The sequence below is a fragment of the Phallusia mammillata genome, chromosome 7 (genome assembly GCF_965637545.1).
Source record: "Phallusia mammillata chromosome 7, kaPhaMamm4.hap1.1, whole genome shotgun sequence".
Classification (NCBI taxonomy): domain Eukaryota; kingdom Metazoa; phylum Chordata; class Ascidiacea; order Phlebobranchia; family Ascidiidae; genus Phallusia; species Phallusia mammillata.
In genome coordinates this window covers 20,975,706-20,994,761 of record NC_137258.1, presented here as the reverse complement: position 1 = coordinate 20,994,761, position 19,056 = coordinate 20,975,706, and the positions used below count along the sequence as shown (strand labels likewise).

General features: G+C 36.6%; 1 protein-coding gene across 1 annotated transcript; it reads right to left on the bottom strand.

The window, feature by feature from the left end:
- Positions 1–2,575: 2,575 nt before the first annotated feature.
- Positions 2,576–18,071, bottom strand: LOC145237860 (ubiquitin carboxyl-terminal hydrolase 22-like). The gene is made up of 12 exons (XM_080100851.1): positions 17,904–18,071; positions 17,354–17,448; positions 16,561–16,687; positions 15,326–15,404; positions 14,258–14,379; positions 13,901–14,002; positions 12,957–13,111; positions 11,196–11,452; positions 10,435–10,564; positions 10,197–10,344; positions 9,542–9,669; positions 2,576–3,645 (listed from the first exon to the last, which is right to left on the bottom strand). The coding sequence occupies exons 1-12, from the start codon at positions 18,018–18,020 to the stop codon at positions 3,453–3,455; spliced, it is 1,653 nt and encodes a 550-aa protein (XP_079956977.1). The 5' UTR covers positions 18,021–18,071; the 3' UTR covers positions 2,576–3,452.
- Positions 18,072–19,056: the final 985 nt, after the last annotated feature.

Genomic DNA, 19,056 nt, shown 5'->3' with positions numbered 1-19,056 from the left:
TTTTTTCTTTTTTTCTTTTTTCTTTTTTCTTTTTTCTTATTTCTTTTTTCTGTCTAACGCTGGCTTGTGAGACGCGTTTGGTCAAGAAAGAGTGCTCCAAATTTATTCAAATTTACAGAGGTGTTAGATAATAATCCAAATTTGATCCTCCTGAAGTTTGACCCCGATTGACCCAGCGGTTCACCCACAGGCCCCCAAAACGTAATTTTTTTGAAACGGCTGTACTGACTAAAGTACAGCATCTAGGAGTTTCATGCTTTGTTGTTTGGTGCAATGTAAAGTTTTTTAAAGAATTTTGTATCTTTTTTTCGGATTCACCCATTTTTTACCCTTTAAACCCCGAAATAAACGGTTTTAGTTTTAAGGCAGAAATACATGCCCTATGGTGCAGAAATATTTGAAAAAGTTAACAATTGTTTAAGCAGGATTCGTTTAGTATTTAAAATTTTGCCAGTTACCTTTACAATCCATAATATGTGTACGCTATCAGTCAGATATAAGTCCCAAGGGAGGAATTCACTGGTTTACGATTAAGGCGGCAGAGCGGGAGTGCTCAGCTTGACGTCTGGACAAACGTTTTACGAGACAGTCGTTTCGGTGATTAGTAATCAGTTTTTTTGTGTGCAACAATGCTGTGTCGTTTTATTAAGTTATCACGCGCATTTTCAGTTTTGGCGCAGGTTTTACACCTAAGACATAATTCGAACTCGATAAACGTACTTCGGTTTCGTTTATGTCAGGCAAAACATGGTTGATCAACATAAATATGAAATTTAATAAACTTAACTTTTTTGAACGCCGCAATAAATGATCTTTAAATTCTCGTTGTCAGCTTTGCCGTCTCATAACCATGGGTCACTAAAGGTCAACTTGTAGGCATTACAACACCGGTACGAATTTTTCGTGATAAATGTTTTTTTAAATGCTCGTTGTCAGGTCGGCCGCCGCATGACCACGGGTTATTTGAGGTCAACTAGTAGGTACTACTAACACGAACTTTCTTTCGTCATAACGTAGCGTTTTTGCAACAAATTTAGGAATCAACGCTCAAGGCATGTATAAATTAGGTTAAACGGTGTTGTTGAACAGTGCTATTGAAAACGGTGTCAACAGGTCAAACAGTCGTTTGGCGTGTGCACCCTGAGAGGTTACTACAGGTCAATGGTTTTGCGAAACAAAGTTAAATAAAAAACAATTTGTTATGTGTACACTTGTAGCAAATTGCTTTTTAATTTAAAGTGTCTGTAACACAACTGTTACAGCTTTCTAGAAAAAACTGTGTTTAAAACCCAACCTTGGACGATAATATCTGGGTCAAAGCAAGAGAATCAATTGAAATTATTTGTTTTGTTCTTTTTTTAGTATTTGTAATTATATGACAAAAATAGTGCAAAAAGAATACGAACAAAAATTGTTATTGTTGGGTTAATGCTTTCTAAAAATTTGTTCCTAAAAATCTAAAAGTCACCGCAACGTTCGTTTACCGTAAATCCGCACAAACACGTGTGTGGGGACCCATTAGTTTTTGTTTACAAAAACAATCATATGTGTAGATCAAATGATGTGTATAGTAAATTAATAAATATCATGTAGAATATATAAAATGGAAGTATATCAGAAAGCCACTCTTCTAGTTGAACTGTTGTGCTTGTCAAACAAAGGCAACCACACACCTACATAACTGATAACAAGCGGCACAGTCCATGGGCGTTTTCAGCATTTGTTCAACACTAACCAATCAGATTTAAGCAAACGAAGAGGGCAATTCCACGCCCAAGGACCACTTATTAGGTTTATTGCACCTGTGCGTTTTGCAACACAGCAAACTTGTTTTTCTAGGTCACCACAACCTGCATGTAAATACAGTGCGCGCTTCGCCAACGCCGCTGGTGTTTACAGCTACAAGTTTCTTTTTTCTCTAGTTTGTGGGAATGCGGCATACTTTTTTTGAGAACCGAACGGCTAGCTTGGCTGGTTGTGAGCTAGCCTGGAACGCGATTTAGCAGCACTGACCCAAAGCAAAATTGTCCCTCGGGATATGTTTTGCAGCCTGCCCAAGCAATTATATCTCGATTTAAAGTTCCACGTCACCATTTGCCTTCCGTGGAAGACATTTCAAGGCGACTGCTTTTTTTGCAACAAACTTTTTCACATTATAAAAGCAGAATGTAAAAAACTACGCATATTGCCGTTTTTGTCATTCTTGAAGAAAAGTAAGACTAATTAAGTGTGTCAACGCAAAATGTCTGAAAAATAGTACTGCTGTTTCCCATTTATATTTCTAGTTTCCTTATGCGTGTTTGTAAACAACTAAAGTAGGCTAACCCACCTGTTATCAATATGTTTGATTGTAACAATTTGGTTTGTTGTTTTCTTGTTTGAGACCATACACCAAAAAGTTTTTGAAAAAAGGAATAAAATGGGCATAGGCTACGTAGACCTTGTTTGATCACATGCCGACAAAATAAATATTTCTACCTTCGTCATAAAGTTTTCTGTTTACAATGATCAGCGATGTAATTTCGTTTGCGTTGGCTGTCATTTGGAACTCACGTGACAGCACAGTGACACAAAATTAAGCAGGACACTTTTTATTCAAAGAAAAAGTGCAGTTAAAAAGAAAGTAGGACCAACGGGGTAAAACAAAATACCAATTGTTGGTGCAACATTCCAAACGTTTTGAACTTTAATGAAGTAATATTGGAGAAAATTGCAGATTGGAAAATTGGTAGCTGAATAAACTACAACACACCCAAATAAAACAGTTTTTTTCCTATTTACGTTACAACTCAAAAACACATTACCGTGTTCAGTCTTAAAAGTCTAAACATGCCAAATTTAGATACTTTGCTTACCGCGGTACTGTAGCCTATGTGTAAAATAACTTCAATCTGTACGCACTGCAGACAAATTGGTTCCTTCGAAAATTTGTTTTAATATAGGCATTTCCATTTCTGAATTTCGGCTGCACTTTTTACAGCAACATAATATGGATACATGGCCTAGTTGGAAACAATATATGGGTACATAGCCAACTAAATTGCGTGGGTATTAATGTAGAGATGTTTTATTGAGTATTTAGACGATGTGCTTTCGCTATTCAAGAAACAACAAGCACAAAACCTACACGTTTTATATTTATTTCAAATTAAAAAACTTTAGCCCAATCTGTTCCAACGAATCGATGTCCTTACAGAAAAACTTTGCATCCATAAAGTAAGCTTCTTGATAAGCAAACAACTCCAAAAAACGCTTTGAGAATCATCCGGCGTTGCCAAGAAGCTTGCCGTCCAAAATGAACTTTGGAATATTGGGGTCAACAAAACACTCACGCTTACAAAGTAGATTCCAAAAGTCGTTTATACTTTGCTTGTAACAATAAACAAGCTAGGTTGAACCTAAATTAAAGTAAACAACAACAACAACAGCAGCCAGACAGGTAGTCCTTAAATTTAATCGTAATCAATGTATTGCTTGTGATAGAAAAGCAGATAGGCTTCCGATTGCATTACATCCGGAATGGTAGCTTTCAATATGGTTGCATCGTTGCATTGAAACCACTGATCTCTGTGTTGACGAACAAAAACCGAGTAATGGCCGCTTTGCAGTGATCCCAAGTGGTTCACCACCGCAAACAACGAATACCTTCAGACAAAAACAGAATTTCGAGTTTAGTTTGATTAGAAAATCATGTGCAATATTTGCTGCAGTACCTTGATGGTATATAACTGGTTATGAATAGGTCTAGAAAGACAAAAAGCTTTATTTCACGGTCAGTATCATAACTTACATAAAAAAATGTCAACCATTGTTTTAGCGCTCAACATTTACCTAAAAAGCAAAAACACATGGTTTTAAAAATCAAAATGTCGCAAATTAAGACACACTTTACACAAACATTTTAATCATGAACGAATTCGCAATGTGGAATATAAGTCTTAAGATTCAAAAACAGTCCCATATACAATCGAATGGACTGTCTGTGGTTCTTAACGTTGAGACCATTTTAAGTAAAAAAACACAGGTACTTTCACAGCCAGGTAATATATCATATGAGTTTGTCATTATACTGTGAATATTTATAATCACATGAAAAGTCCCAGTCTAAGAATAGCTGCTCTGCACACGGGGATGAACGTGTCTTTTTATGTTATGTCACTTTAACTTACATTAGATCGATGAGCATGTAATATTGCGAAAAACCATTACGCAAACACAGTCACATGAAAGTTTAGGAAACAAGTGCACCATGAAAACGGAATAACATATGTGGTTATGCTGACCCAACCGTTTTTGAAACTACAAGCATTATAGCGACCAAAATCAAAAACGGATTTTTGTAACACCCTGAACTTCACACAAAGTCAAAATCAGTTTTTCCTGAAATGTGTACGTGACAACAGGCAGGTTAATGAACTTCTGCGCTTACGTCAGCAACGTGTTTACTGCGCTGGTTTCATAATCAACAAACCAAAGAGGAACAACTGTCAACCATACGTTGCAATCAACATGACGTAGAAAACGCGTCGAAAACACATTGTTTCGACATCATATGACGCGTCAGCGTTACCACAACAGGAGTAATATTCCCGAGGAAAGGCCAGTTTAAAGTCTGATCCGGTTTCAACACGCTATGAGCACGAGTTATATATATCACCACACACTGTTTGAACCGGCTAAAAACAATACTTATAAGAGTCTGACGCTGGTTTGTGCGACGGGAAACAAAAGGCTCAAATTACATTTGTGTGTACAAGGTTCTAGCGATAGTCTGAGTGCCTACATAATATTGAGCTGTTCTCATAAACCAACAGGGATTGAATATAGTCAAGTGAGTTGAGTGATGTCAATTATCATACAAGTGTGATAATCAGGGGTTTCCAAACTGCTTTGCGTAGGCCCATTGGGGACTATGACGCTTTGACACGGTAATGCAATATGATGATGTAATAACCATTCAATACGCAACAACAATTGAAAAAAAATATCCCGAATAGACGTAAAAAGCGACATGCTTTGAAACGTTTGAACAACAAAGCATGTCGCCTTTTACGTCTATTTGGGCCGTTATTTCATCATTAACTTGACCTTAAACTTTTCACCGTTTAGCTGTGTCTACAACATAGCAATGTAAGTTTGGGTCTTCAAAAGCTATTGGCTTAAAACTTTCGAAAACCAATGCGTGTCAAATTGTGAGACTGTACACGAGTTCAAAGTTAAAACTAGAATGGTGGCTTTCTGATATACTTCCATTTTATATATTCTATACGATATTTACCAATTTACTATACACATCATTTGATCTACACATATGATTGTTTTTGTAAACAAAAACTAATGGGTCCCCACACGCGTGTTTGTGCGGATTTACGGTAAACTAATGTTGCGGTGATTTTTAAATTCTTAAAACAAATTTTTAGAAAGCATTAACCCAACAATGAAAAATTTTGTTTTATTTTTTTGCACTATTATTGTCGTATAATTACAAAAACATTAAAAAAGAACGAAACAAATACTTTCAATTTAATCTCTTGCTTAACTTTGTTTCGTAAAACGAGTTTTTCATTTAACTTTGTTTCGCAAAACGAGTACCATTGACATGTAGTAACCTTTTAGGATGCACACACCAAACGACTGTTTGACCTTTTGACACCGTTTTCAATAGCACGCCGTCCTTGGTGTTCAACAACACCGTTTGACCTAATTTATACATGCCTTGGGTATTTGATTCAAAAAAAAAAAACGCTACGTTATGACGAAAGAAAGTTCTGAACTGTGTTAGTAATACCTACTAATTGACCTTAAGTAACCCGTGGTCATGCAGCGGCCAACCTGACAACGAGCATTTAAAAAAACTTTTATCTTGTAAAAAAGTCAAGTTTATTTTTTTATATTTAGTTTGTTTAACAAAGTTTTGCTTGACATTATACAAAACCGAAGCACGCTTATTAGGTTTAAATCGCGTCATAAGTGTGAAACCTTTGCCGAAACTGAAAATGTGAGTGATAACTTAATAAAACGACATAGCATTGCTGTGCAAAACAGCTGATTTCTAATCACCGAAACGACGTCTCGTAAAACGTCTGTCCGACGTCAAGCTGAGCCTTCCCGCTCTGCCCTATTATTCGTAAACGTACTCTCTTGGGACTTCTGCCTACAGTGTCTTTCTTGACCAAACGAGCGTGTGTCGCTGGGTCATTCGGGGTCAAACTTCAGGTGGACCAAGTTCAGATTAATATTAAACATATGTCCAAATTTGAATAAATTTGAAGCACTCTTTCTTTACTAAACGAGCGTTACAAACCAGCGTTAAAAATTTTACGTTTCGGGGGCCTGTGGGTGAACCGCTGGGTAACTTGGGGTCAAACTTCTGGTGGACCAAGTTTGGATTAATTTCTAACATGTGTCCAAACTTCAATAAATTTGAAGCACGCTTTCTTCACTAAACGAGCGTTACAAACCAGCGTTAAAATTTTTACGTTTCGGGGGCCTGTGGGTGAACCGCTGGGTAATTTGGGGTCAAACTTCAGGTGGACCAAGTTTGGATTAATATCTAACATATGTCCAAATTTGAATAAATTTGAAGCACTCTTTCTTGACCAAACGAGCGTTACAAACCAGCGTTAGACAGAAAAAAGAAAAAAAAAATACGGACAAAAACAATATGTGTCCCCTTCAGGGAAGGGGACCCATAAAAACACAGTGTTCCAAATTTTGACGGGTTTAGCATAATACATAACTGTTAGTTTTTGACAACCATAGCCTATATGTTGAAAAAATGTTGTTGAAAACACATCTAGGTCACAATTTTAAAATGACACGACCATACCGATGATTTGAAATAATTGTTCGTGAAATTATTGATTATTTATTTTTAGAATTCACTGTTCACATAAGAGCTATGTTTTTTGATTTAATTGTCATATAGGGCATTTCTTCCCATAAATACATTCGTTTACTTATTGTGCTAAATTTACTTTTTGTGCTGCCTGCTGCGCTAATCTTTGTCTCAACTATATCAAATATTTTACTGTTTAAAGTAGAAGACTTTTGGTAAATTTCAACAACTATTATTTTTGCCACATTTCTTAAGGAAGTGTTTTTTAATCACATACTTTCTTAAAATTCTTTTTTTATTAACTGAAACGTAATTGTAAACAATCAAATTTGTTAGTTCTCAACTAAATATACTTGGAAAATTATGAAAAATTAGGAAAAGGACTTTGTTACGAAAAACCATCGAGAAATATTAACCGTAACGATTTTAGAGAAGTCGTCCAAATACAATCCGTTACTAAATTTATCTTCATGCAAATCGACATGCCATAACGATTAAGGCTGTCAAGACGGCACAGTATGCAAATAAGAGTGTTGCGAAAATCCCTTGCGTCACAGAGCAAAATGTCAGACATGCCTCCCCGCCGAGTCAAATCCACTTTATGCGTTGCAATAAATATGTTTACCAGATCAGCTATGTGCATAGTATGTACTGCTGTGCTGTATGTGTACATAAACAAAGGCCTTTTTAACATGCGTTTTGATAAATACACAACAAATTGGTTTTGATTATAATGTACGCATCTATTTTGTTATTTTTTTAAGCACAGCAAACGCATATTTTTACTTTTTACAAATTTTGATTAGTGAATACTGAAAACGAGAATTCGGTCAAAACGCAGAATATGTTAGGCCAATTTGTATTTGTCCGGTAAATACTCCTGGTGAATGTTATTCATAAGAAAATTCAATATTTTATACACGTGTTCGTCATTATTTGTAAACATTACTGCATATTTGCATTGTTTTTCATGCGACTAAAGTCTGGCCCTTTTATTCATACAAAATACCCTGCTGTTAGCGCAGTAACCTGATTTGCACAAACAACTATAGGGAAGCATATACATATATATTCCTCTGCAATCTGTGTCTCTATTATCGACATCCGATTTTGAGTCGCCCTATGCAGCGACAAAGTAGTCAAACAGACGGATATCTGCTCATCGCATAAGGTGGCCTTTATAACACAAAACAACAGGCAAAAACAGTCCCACATTGATACGTTAGGGGCCCGAAAACGCGGCAACCAGTTAATTTACTCATTTTTTTAGATTATGTACAAGAGTTTAAATATCCATTTTTGTATTTCTGTTACTTAAAAAAAATCTTAACTGTTGAGGAAAATTTTAAGAAGAACATAAATTCATTCGGTATAGCGCCTTCAATGGCCCTGGCGTACTGTGACTGTTGAGGAAAATTGAGGAAATTAGTGTAATATAAAGAAAAAGAGGAATTTTAGGCTACGTAGAGCAATTGGTTAATCTAAAACAAACATTGCAGCTACATTTTGAGACTGAAATAAACATATGCAAACACCTGGTTAAAGTGTTCCGCTACCATATCGCGGCTTACTCAAGTTTAAATAACTTCACGTCAAATCCACAAGTGGTTTAGTGGTACAGATTCGAAAACAGAAAACGCCCTGTGGCTATTTAAGATGCCACAGGAAACCAATAGTTGCAAATCTACAACAATAACAACAGCGTGTTGTTTCGAATGAACCAGTTGCACCATGAAAAATAAGGATACACCCAATGGTGAAAGTCAGGTTTTTTTTAAGGTTTGGTTTGGGTGACCGCTAAGTAGTTTTAAGAGACCGCAAGTGTTTCATTTAAATACCAAAAAATAGCCATATTTGCTTAAACGGGAATTTTGGGAAACCGCTGGAGAAATTTGGGGGACCGTTTCGGAACACCTTAAAAAAACACTGGTGAAAGTCATCCAGAACCCCGAACAGTAAAAACAATAATGCTGAAACGGCATTCTAATAAGCGCCGTACTGCAAAGCTGCCACAAGTATCGGCTATATTTTATAAATGTGTTATATAATCCCTGGATATTCGTATTATGTTTGCAATCTCTGCAATATTCTGTCTATAAGTGATGTTGGTATAAGCCTTTAGTTGTTGTTTATTATTTTAGTGGCTTTGTTGTGATTTGTGACTAACATTGAAATTTAGGGACAGCATTGACAAATACCATCCCATTACAGATCGAAAATCGTTCAACTTTTATTAGTGGAAACACGGCTGTTTTCAATAACAGCCCACCAGGTAGTACCTGAGCAATTAGCTCATTTCTTGGTTTTTAACTTTTATATCAAAAGCAATAGAGACAACGACCAAATTTAACACCTGCTTCGTCCAATGCCACCAAACTGGTCTAAACTAAATCATGTTAAAATATTTTATAAACGTTTCGTGATTTTTAAGTTCTTTGTTTATAGATTCCCCAGACGAGAGTTGTAAGCAGGCCCAGACACGTTCCAAAAAAGGCAAAGCTAATTTAGTGAATGTAGGGCACAATTAAAGCCTAGTGCAAGTTAAGGTTTAAATCAAGTCAAACTAATTTAAAATTAAACCCAAAATCGACCCGAAGTACAACTCTGCTTTAGACTTATAGAATTGCCATGAGATGAAAAACGTTGCTCACGATACCATCTAGTGTTAAAAAGGTAAAAAATGCGCCACCACTAGGTACTTACTTGTTTTCTTTCAGTGCGTCGTCAACAGTATTTTCATCTCTTGTATTTACGCTTCTTCTGGAAGCCATGAATGGGCTCATGTCAAGATCCATTGGAAACGAGATGTAAGTAGCAATTTTTCGTCGAGACTGCAAAAAATTGGTAAAAGTTGCCATTTTGGTTAAAGTAAATTCAAAAACCATACATTGCGTTAACGCCGGGTCTGCCAAGTGTGCTGTGACGTCAGTATCAATTTGATGTATTAATAGTTTTTTTTATTAATAGCTAAAATCTGAAACCTGCAGTTGTCTAGTATATTTTCCATAGAAGGTGTCATAAAAGAATTTAAAAGTGTCCCACAAAATTACTAGAGTATGAAAAGGCCAAGTAGATAATGGGTAGAATTTAAACTATAAGAATGGGGATTTAAACCGGTTTAAAAGCCGCCAAACGGTTCGGACCGGGTAATTTGCTCAAACCGGAACAAAACCCGAACCCGAACTACATTTTTTAAAACCTGAAAAAAACTCGAACCCCTAAAAACAAAACAAAGTTAACCCCAACCGGACCTGAACCCACAAGCGGTTCGGACTCCCTGGTAATAACTGCTTTAGTAACGAAATTAGAAACTTTTAACTTCAACAAAACTCCGCAACTTTTAATAGTACAAGCTCACCTTATTTGTGTGTTCAAATCGCTTCAAATGAAAACATAGCACTATGGGTAACTTATTCAAGGTCAACTGCTTGGTTGATTCCTGGTAACTATGGCAACGACTGCACTTGATTTTAGCCGCGCTGCCAAGGTGTTCCGGACGAGTGAATCTGCGTCACGTGATAAGAAAAATATCAGTTAGTCCTAAAGCAACTTTAAACACAAATTGGTTGGCTGACATTTTCGCATATACTGTGCACCTGTTTAAACAGTCCTTGAGAGACATAGGCCGTTGTTCTGATGTAACATTTACGGTGCCGATAGTTGGCGCTAAACCAGGTGCTGCGGTCTGAGTAGGTGACATACAATGCCAGGGACTTGACATTGAACCTGTTGGGAATATAACAATAAGCAAAGCCCAGTAAAACACAGTACGCAAGTCCTATTAATGGTGTAATAACGAATCAGTCGGCCACAAAGCGGCCACCACGTGGCAAGGCGTAGGGTAGAAAAATCTAGCCTGCGGTGGGATTCGAACCCGCGACAAGAGTCTCTCCGGGGCTCGCTTTCTACCAACTGAGCTACAAAGGCTCAGTAGTGAACCCGTAGAAACTAGAAAGTACTGTAGGGGATCGCCAGATTTGACCATATCAGTTAAGATGAACAATACCCAATAAGTTACAGATGTTTGTGTGTGTGTATAATGAAGAGAATGAAATGGGCTGGAGCATTTATTTTTATTTTTTGCTGTCCTATTATACCGCAGTTCCTTTTTAGAATTCTGTGACGTATGCGTTCGAATTCCACCACAGGTTACATTTGTCTATCCTATGCTTTACCATGTGGTAATGCCTGTTAGACTATAGTTAAATTCGCAAAACGCCTTGTATAGGCCTACTACGATTCATCTTTATTTGAGTATTTCCGCAACAAATTGCTTGAAAGCTAGTAAAGAGAACCTTACACTTTTTTTCCCTTTTTTGTACAGTCTAAAACATATTCATCAAATTGGGTAACATACCTGGCAAATCTAGCGAAATATCCCAGAAGGGGTCAATGGTGGTCGATACGCCACTGCACCTTTGGCATGTGACATCCGACTGCCAGCCACCAGTGAAGATTTGGTCAATAATACAGCCACAAGGGTTTCCACTGCTGCCATTGCTATCATCATCCACACCGTTTACATCTTCACGGCTGATGGAATTCTCAGTGGAACTCGTAGATGGTCGGCCGGTGATGATTTTGTTATTGTTGTTGTTGTTTACCATGTCACTGCTGTAAGAGTTTTGTTGTACAATGGTTACCTAATTGGAGTCAGCTGTGCTATATTTACTAGGAATGGGCCGAGCCGAGCCGCGCCAGTACCCGACCATCGCTTTTTTGATGCTCGGTACTCCAAGCAGTTGTACAAACTGACCTGAGCATTTTTTTCTTTTTCACGGGGTTCGAACCCAGGACACTCCCGGGGACGAATCCCGATCAAGGTATTTTTTTATGTCTGTATGTGGGTCAGGCGCGCCAGACCATTCGGTCAACATTAAATTTGCATTTTGATGCCTTGCTAACATACGAAACTAGTGTTGGAAAGGGTATAACAGCAAAAATGGCTGTTTTTTTAAAGCGTTAGACCAGCGGTACCCAACCGGGGAGGATTTCCCCCCTAGGGAGGAATTTAATGATTTCAGGGGAGGTATTTATAAAAACTGTAAAAAAAGACATTGAAAATGTTACAGAATATTTGTAAAGGATTCTAAAATGGACATCCCTAATTATAAAGTCTATTTCAAATTGCTATAATTTTTTGTGTTATATTTGTTTTTCGTCCTTATGGGGAGGAATGAATAGTTCGAAAATGGGCAGAGGGAGGAATGTGACAAAAAAAGTTGGGAACCACTGCGTTAGATGGTGGAAAAGCGCCTACTCCTGAGGCTTGTACAGCGTAATACGCCGCTGGTGACACAAGAAACCTTGAAAAGCTACAAAACTAGCGTGGAATTGGGAATGTTTGTGACGTCACAGTGCACCAAGCGTTAACGTGAGATGGTCGGTGTTCGACCAAACAGAACATTTGCAGTTTTGGCCTATCTTTATTAAAGCTCATGTTTGTCGTGTGCAAGCAACACATAACACGCCAGTGAATCATCAATCTGATATACAACATGAACCCACAATCTCCAGTCCGTCTTCTAATTGCACACATGGCAAAATCAGTCATGCATCAAACTCAGTGAGGCATAAATAAAAGAACAACTTTTAAATTCAGCTGGGGACAAATTTTAATCCAACACCTACTACTTGCCATCATATATTTGTTGCTTGGTTTTTCATCAACAATATACCACCTTCCATTTTTGTATACTAGTTCAAAAATACTGCTCTGCTTTATTGAGCATTTCAATGACAAAGTCAATTACTCGATTTAACTAATTGACTCTTAATAACCGGGCATTGTTTTTTGAAGTTTTTTTGCAGTTTCATGTACAAATATCCCAATAATACTGTAACTTTGTTAGTTTTCGGCCAATTAATTTGTTGTCATATGGTTAAAACAGAACTTTTAAACCATTAAAATGGATTCACACAACAAACATAATTTGTGTTGGTGTCACAAAAGTACTCTTTATCAAACATAAAAATCGATCCCTTGCAAAAAAGATATTTATTTTGTAAGCATGAGTTTTATGCACCATTAAAAAAGCCTTATTTGACCATTCAAAATACTGTCAAAAACCCTACAAACTTACTAGTAATACCTGCAGCATACACAATCCCACTTTACCTTGCACTGAGATGTTGATGCAAAAGATCAAGGGCAGCAATAAGAAACTCATGTGCATCTTGTTGTTCATATCCAGCTAGGTGACGTGCATTTGTCCACACTAAGTGAAGCAGTCGGAACGGAACATATGCCGTCCTCTCACCAGCATAGAACTTCTACATTCACAATTATAACTAAAATTTTACATAGTCTGCATCATGTAGAAATTTTTCACATGGGTCACAGGAAAATGGAAGTATGGATGGATAAGTCGAGTTTTTGCTTGGTAAAAGAAAAATGTAGCAACACTATTGCACTAAAATGGTCACTACATTGTAAATAGCTACACAATATTAAAACCCTATGGAGCACAAAGGTGAAGAGGCGGATGAGGGACTAAATGTGCTGCAGCCACAATGCCAATATATTTAACTGCCTTTGTGTTTAAGCCAATAGAGGTTTTCACAACAACAGAAGGTTATTATGGCAACTGTTTCTGCCATCCTAAACTTAACAATAAAGCCATAGTTGATTTATCACTAATTGCAGCTTCCATTTTTTCAGACCCAACAATGTCCCAAGCAAAGTAGCTATTTCCAGTGTGGTGTACTGGTATCTGCCTCACTGCTACTGTGTTGCTATATTTTTTTACTGAGCAAAATTAGTGCTAAGCCGCAGAGAGTGCACATTGTTTCAACCTATAAGGTCTCATCAGTTCAGCTGGAGACGAGAGATAAGCAGTATTGGCTAGTATAGCCACCCAAAAGCACTCCAGTTTGTTGGGTGTAACAGGCTGTAAAGCCAGGCCTCACCTATTCTTGATTAAAACAGTGTGCATTGTCTGCAGCTTATCATTTGCTGGCGGGATGCTTTTACAAAATTAGTTTAGTTTTAACAAATTGGTTTTGGAGCATGTCCATATTGTGACTATTAAAAAAGACTATTGTAAACCTTTGTTGTTTTACCTGAAACAAAGTGGTCATTTCACATACGAGGCACTGATCTTTTTCACATTCATGTCGTTCTGCAAGAAAGTAATCCCTCAACATTGGGGTGTGGACAAATGCCTAGAATTGAAAACCTTGTTTGGACAAATAGCACTTATATCATATGAAACAAATTTGTGTAGTATATTATCTGCAATTCTTTAGCGCTGTTTGTTGTTTTTAGATACTGATGATGCTTATTACTTATGTGAAATATGTAATAAATCTATACATAAAAACTGATGGATGTCATTGGATTTAAAGTTTTCAATCTGGTGTAAAACAAATGATCATGAATTGTGATTTAGTGGAAAAAAGCAAGCCAAGATCACATACTTGCAAAATACAGTTCATGAAGCAGGTGTTTCCCAAATTGACTAATCCCCTCAAACCAACATAGCTATCAGCTGCAATCTTTCTTCGTTTTGGGTTTAACCGCAATGATTCCAATTCTACACCTGAAACAAATTAATATTTACACTCATTTCTATGTGATTGCCTGTGACTGAGTATTTTTTTTATTCAAGCCTATTTTAAAGTAGTCAGATCGAAACATCTAAAAATATAACACTTTTTGTGACAATTTATCTTATGATTCACTAAAGTTTTGTCAAAAGATTTTGTCACAAGCTGCAGACAGTGCACACCATTTCGAACAATAAGGTCTCATCAGTGCAGCTGGTGACAAGACGTTGGCTGGATTGGCTGGTGTAGCCATCTAACAGCAGTAAAAAGCAACAGGCTAAAAAGCCATGCCTCACCTATTCTGTTCAATGCCACAACTGGGCATAGTCCACAGAACAACCTGGCACACAATGGCCAAGTAACTTTGTCATAATATGCCATTTTCATGATGATTTAGTTTCATTGTTAACTTATTTAAATACATAGCTGAAACCAACCTTTTTTATGAAGGAAAGTACATAATTTACAATAAAACTGTTTATATCAGTAGAGTAACAGGAAATATAAAGTAAAATAACATCACACATTGTAGTATGATAAAGCAAACATAAATTCAGTTTCATTTCAATCAGCAAACAAATTATTTGGTCATGTGTATACTAGCACTGCTGTGTGCACGGTGCTTGAAAATCAATTAATCAGTTGAAGGGGAAAAAATAGAAGACATTTTAACATATTTTAGGTAATCAACTAATCATCAGGGTAATGAGGCTGAAATCCCATATACCATATACAGTAATTGTAAATGACATATAAGTTATTGCTGCAACTTCAAGAGTTAAATGTAAAAAAATATTTGGGAGCGAAAAAATGCAAAGTAAACACATAAAGCAAATGTTACAAATGTTTTGCCATACATCAACTAGGGAATGTACTTTAGAAAATGTACCTATTTTACAATTTCATGTTTGAACAATATAAAAATAGACTCATAATTACCTGTAGGTTCCCAATAGGGCAAAGTGCTCAAAAGTGTTTCGCTCCATCCATTAAACTTGCACACCTTTCTCCATTCATGCTACAAAAAAATATTGATTTATTTCTTTGTGGTTTCCTAATTATGTACAGTTTGTCATAATAGCACAGAACTGTCATCCACTCATATACTTGTGGGCATAGGCGCCGAGTTTTACCAAAATGCACTTTGTATGACACCATAATGCGTGCAACAAAAAACAAAACGTTTGAAATAATATTTAGCTGGCAATTGCAACGTTGCTGTAGCGTTTATCATTGTTTTAGCAACGTTTAAAAAATGTTCCGTCAAGTTGTTGCTGCTTTATATCACCTTAGATAACAACTTATTACAACACATTTGCATTGTACACAACAATGGCATAACATTCACTGGCAGACAATTATGTGTTTGACTTCATAAACAAGTCACTGACCACAACAAGTTGTAGTTTTAAACCACATTTTGTGGCTGAATCGCCAGCACGCTTGTTAAAAGGCAAAATTGTTGCTAATATTCTTCCGATTTTATGATGTTTCGTACGATACCGCTATAAACTAACCAAAATTCCCACGGTGGCCGCCACGGTGCTTTACAAACCCAAGGTGGCGGCGCCACCCCGCCTACTGGGCGCCTATGCTTGTGGGTTCTTATCCCATGTCAACACTAACCATTAGGTAACTTAACCAAGTTGTATTTAAGCAGTTAAACATTTGTAAGTATAAAGTAATGATTCAATTTTGATGCTAACTACCCAATATTTATGTGGTAAGCATTACACAAAAAACTCATGAAACGTTTGGTACTGTGGCAGGGGTGGGCAACCTTTGTCACTGTGGGGCCAAATACGATTCCGATGATTAGATCGCGGGCTGCACCTTTATATAACACAAGGTGATTTTACTTCGTTGCATACCAAAAATGCCTTGCCACAAGTAAAATTCGCATTTGATCCTTACAGCATATTGTCAGGTCACAGAAAAATAGCACCGGGCACACTAATCTGCTCAAAAATATGTAATAATTAGACTCGTTTGCCAGTACTTTTGAAATCCAAGTGTCTCTGCGGGCCGCACAACTTTAATCAATGGGCCGCAGGTTGCCCACCCCTGTACTAAAGCAACAAAAATATTCAAATTTTTGGATATTAAACAAAATTTATTATTTATTTTAATTTCAGGGTTGTGGACACATGCACTTGTTAATCCACAAGAAATACCTGTGCAATTTGTTCAACTTGTTTGTCATAGATGTAATCCTGACAGTGAAAGCAATATGTTTGGCCGTAACTGAGATCCATTGCCAAGTAATGATTGGTATCTTGTGCATGTTGATGAATGTGATGCCTAAACAAAATATTCAAACTGAAACACATATCACATTTTATAATTATCGAAGTTTCAAGTTTTTTGAACTATAGTTTTTGCACAAAATTATCACTTCCTTTCTATAAGTGTCAGTTGCTAAATTTGTAGTTTCATGTTAAAACAGTGTTTCTTAACCTTTTTTGCGCTCGTACCCTTTGAGCTTTCATAAAATTTTCTCGTACCCCCTGTCTAAAATGGCCGACGGACGTAAATAAAATTGTAACAATTAAACTCAGTGTATTTATAACTTGGGTGTTGAATGCATGCATGAAAACAGTATTGTAAGTAGTACAAAACTAACCCGTTCTGGATACTGTATATAACAAAGTAACTTGTTACTCATTCTTTACAAATATGCCTAAATAGCATGTAATTTCACCCTGCATGTCGTACCCCCTGCTTTGGTGCTTCGTACCCCTGGTTAAGAACCCCTGTGTTAAAAGGTAAAATCTGCAGAACATAAGTCAGTGTGCAAAACCAATTTCAGCTGGCAAAAGAGGTCAAGGCAGGACAATTAAATGCCTTTGGTGCAAAACTTTTAGGTACAACCCCCTCAAAATAGGCGCACATTTTTTAATCGCATGTGCAGCTGCCATATGCTGCAGACTGGAGTTGTGGTAATTGTAGCACAAATCAATTTCTTACCTTTCATAGCAACCAAAGTATATACAATGCAAACATGTGTGTAATCGTCCAGAATATGAATTGCAAACTTTGCAGGTGCATGACCTTGCTCGTACCTGCAAAACGAGTTTGACATTAATTAGCAAAACGAGTTTGACATTAATAATTAAAACCATGTCACATTATCACTGCCAGATAAACTTTTTAAATGTTGCTCCAAAAGAGTATGCACAAATTCAAGTTTCCACAAACCAATTCAAAGAAATAGTAGTAAAGTGCAAAAATACAGCCACCTTGATGGCAGTTTGGACATGTTACATTTAACTCCTCCTGCTAATTATAAACAGGAAATATAACAAATAACTGTATGTTTAACAAATTTTTGTAATTTTTGGTCCAACAGTTTAAATTTATTTACGGTTTATAAATACAATTTTGCGAAATAATCTATTATGTTTAAGTTAAACTATTTTCGCCTACATTTACATGCACAAAAATATGACATAACCAAAAAAACAATGAAATAAATGAGGCATATTGCAATTATTTCTTGTGAAATATATTTGTTTACCTGTCTTGCTTCAGGTGTACTGCAATGCACAAGCCATTTCTGTGTAATTTTAAACGGTTCAAGACCGTGTGCTTCTTTAAACGACACAATATGTGGACAACATTGAATTCCGGTCATGATCAAATAATAATAACAATTTTAAAGTATACAAACAAAATTTTCAATCTTCTGAAAAACAAATGTTTGTTTGTTTGTTTGACTTGGGTACAAAAATACAAACTGCAGGTGATAACTTATCTTTAGAGATTTGGCAAGTTTAGTTCTTTAAAGTCCGATTTAGGATTTCATAATTTTTTGTCCTTTAAATTAAAAATAGGTCAAACCGTCATGCAACAACGACTACATGATTGACGTTACCTTTGGTTTCGAATTTTCGATTGCAGAGTTTTTTATTCATGTTGTTTAAAATGCATTTTGCAATCTTCCATAACGCTTTATTGCTTATCTCACATATTTTCCACTTGCACGCACTTATTTCTGTTTTAGTTTAAATTGTTTATGGCAGAAAGTTTTTTGCTTGGACAAATTAAAGACTGACACCTTGCGGCCAAAGTTAAAGGGAAAATTCCCCTTGGAAAAACCCTCTTTTATGTTTTTGCTTCAATGTTTCTGAAGTTTGTTTAACTCTTTTTTTGTGTCTTAGTGTTTGACGCAGGGGTTGATTGTAATGTAAATTGCTTTCCAATCTGTGACGGTTAAGCCACTTTTTGCCCTCTGGCTTATCTCTCCTGTGCTTTTTCATACACCGTTTACAAAGATGCATGTCTTGGGGGCCATTTTTTGGCCTGTCAACGGGTGCATCAAAAATATACAGGATCGCTCGGTGCATTCTTTTACTGCTTGATGCACCACTATTACACTTGACGAAGCTTCATGTCGCTTAATGCACCGTTATATCGCTTGGTGTTACATTCATATAACTTGGTAAAGGTGCACCTAGCAATATCAAGGTGCACCAAACGATCCTGTATATTTTAGATGCACTGGCTTGTCACAAGTAATAGGTATAATTGCTCCTTTTTTGAAAAAAAATGTAATAAAAAACATGCAACTCCTTGCATTAAATGAGTCTAATTCCTCCTAAAAAAACTTCGGGAGTCTGCAACCCTGAATGAAGCACACTAAATAATACTTTCTGATGACAAATATATAT

Excerpts from the sequence above, each read along its gene's own strand:
- LOC145237860 (XM_080100851.1), bottom strand. The coding sequence starts at position 18,020 with ATGACCGGAATTCAATGTTGTCCACATATTGTGTCGTTTAAAGAAGCA. Across the intron at positions 11,453-12,956 it reads CATCAACATCTCAGTGCAAG|CAGTGACATGGTAAACAACA; the intron begins GTAAAGTGGGAT and ends AAACTCTTACAG. Across the intron at positions 3,646-9,541 it reads GACGCACTGAAAGAAAACAA|GTATTCGTTGTTTGCGGTGG; the intron begins GTAAGTACCTAG and ends TTTTGTCTGAAG.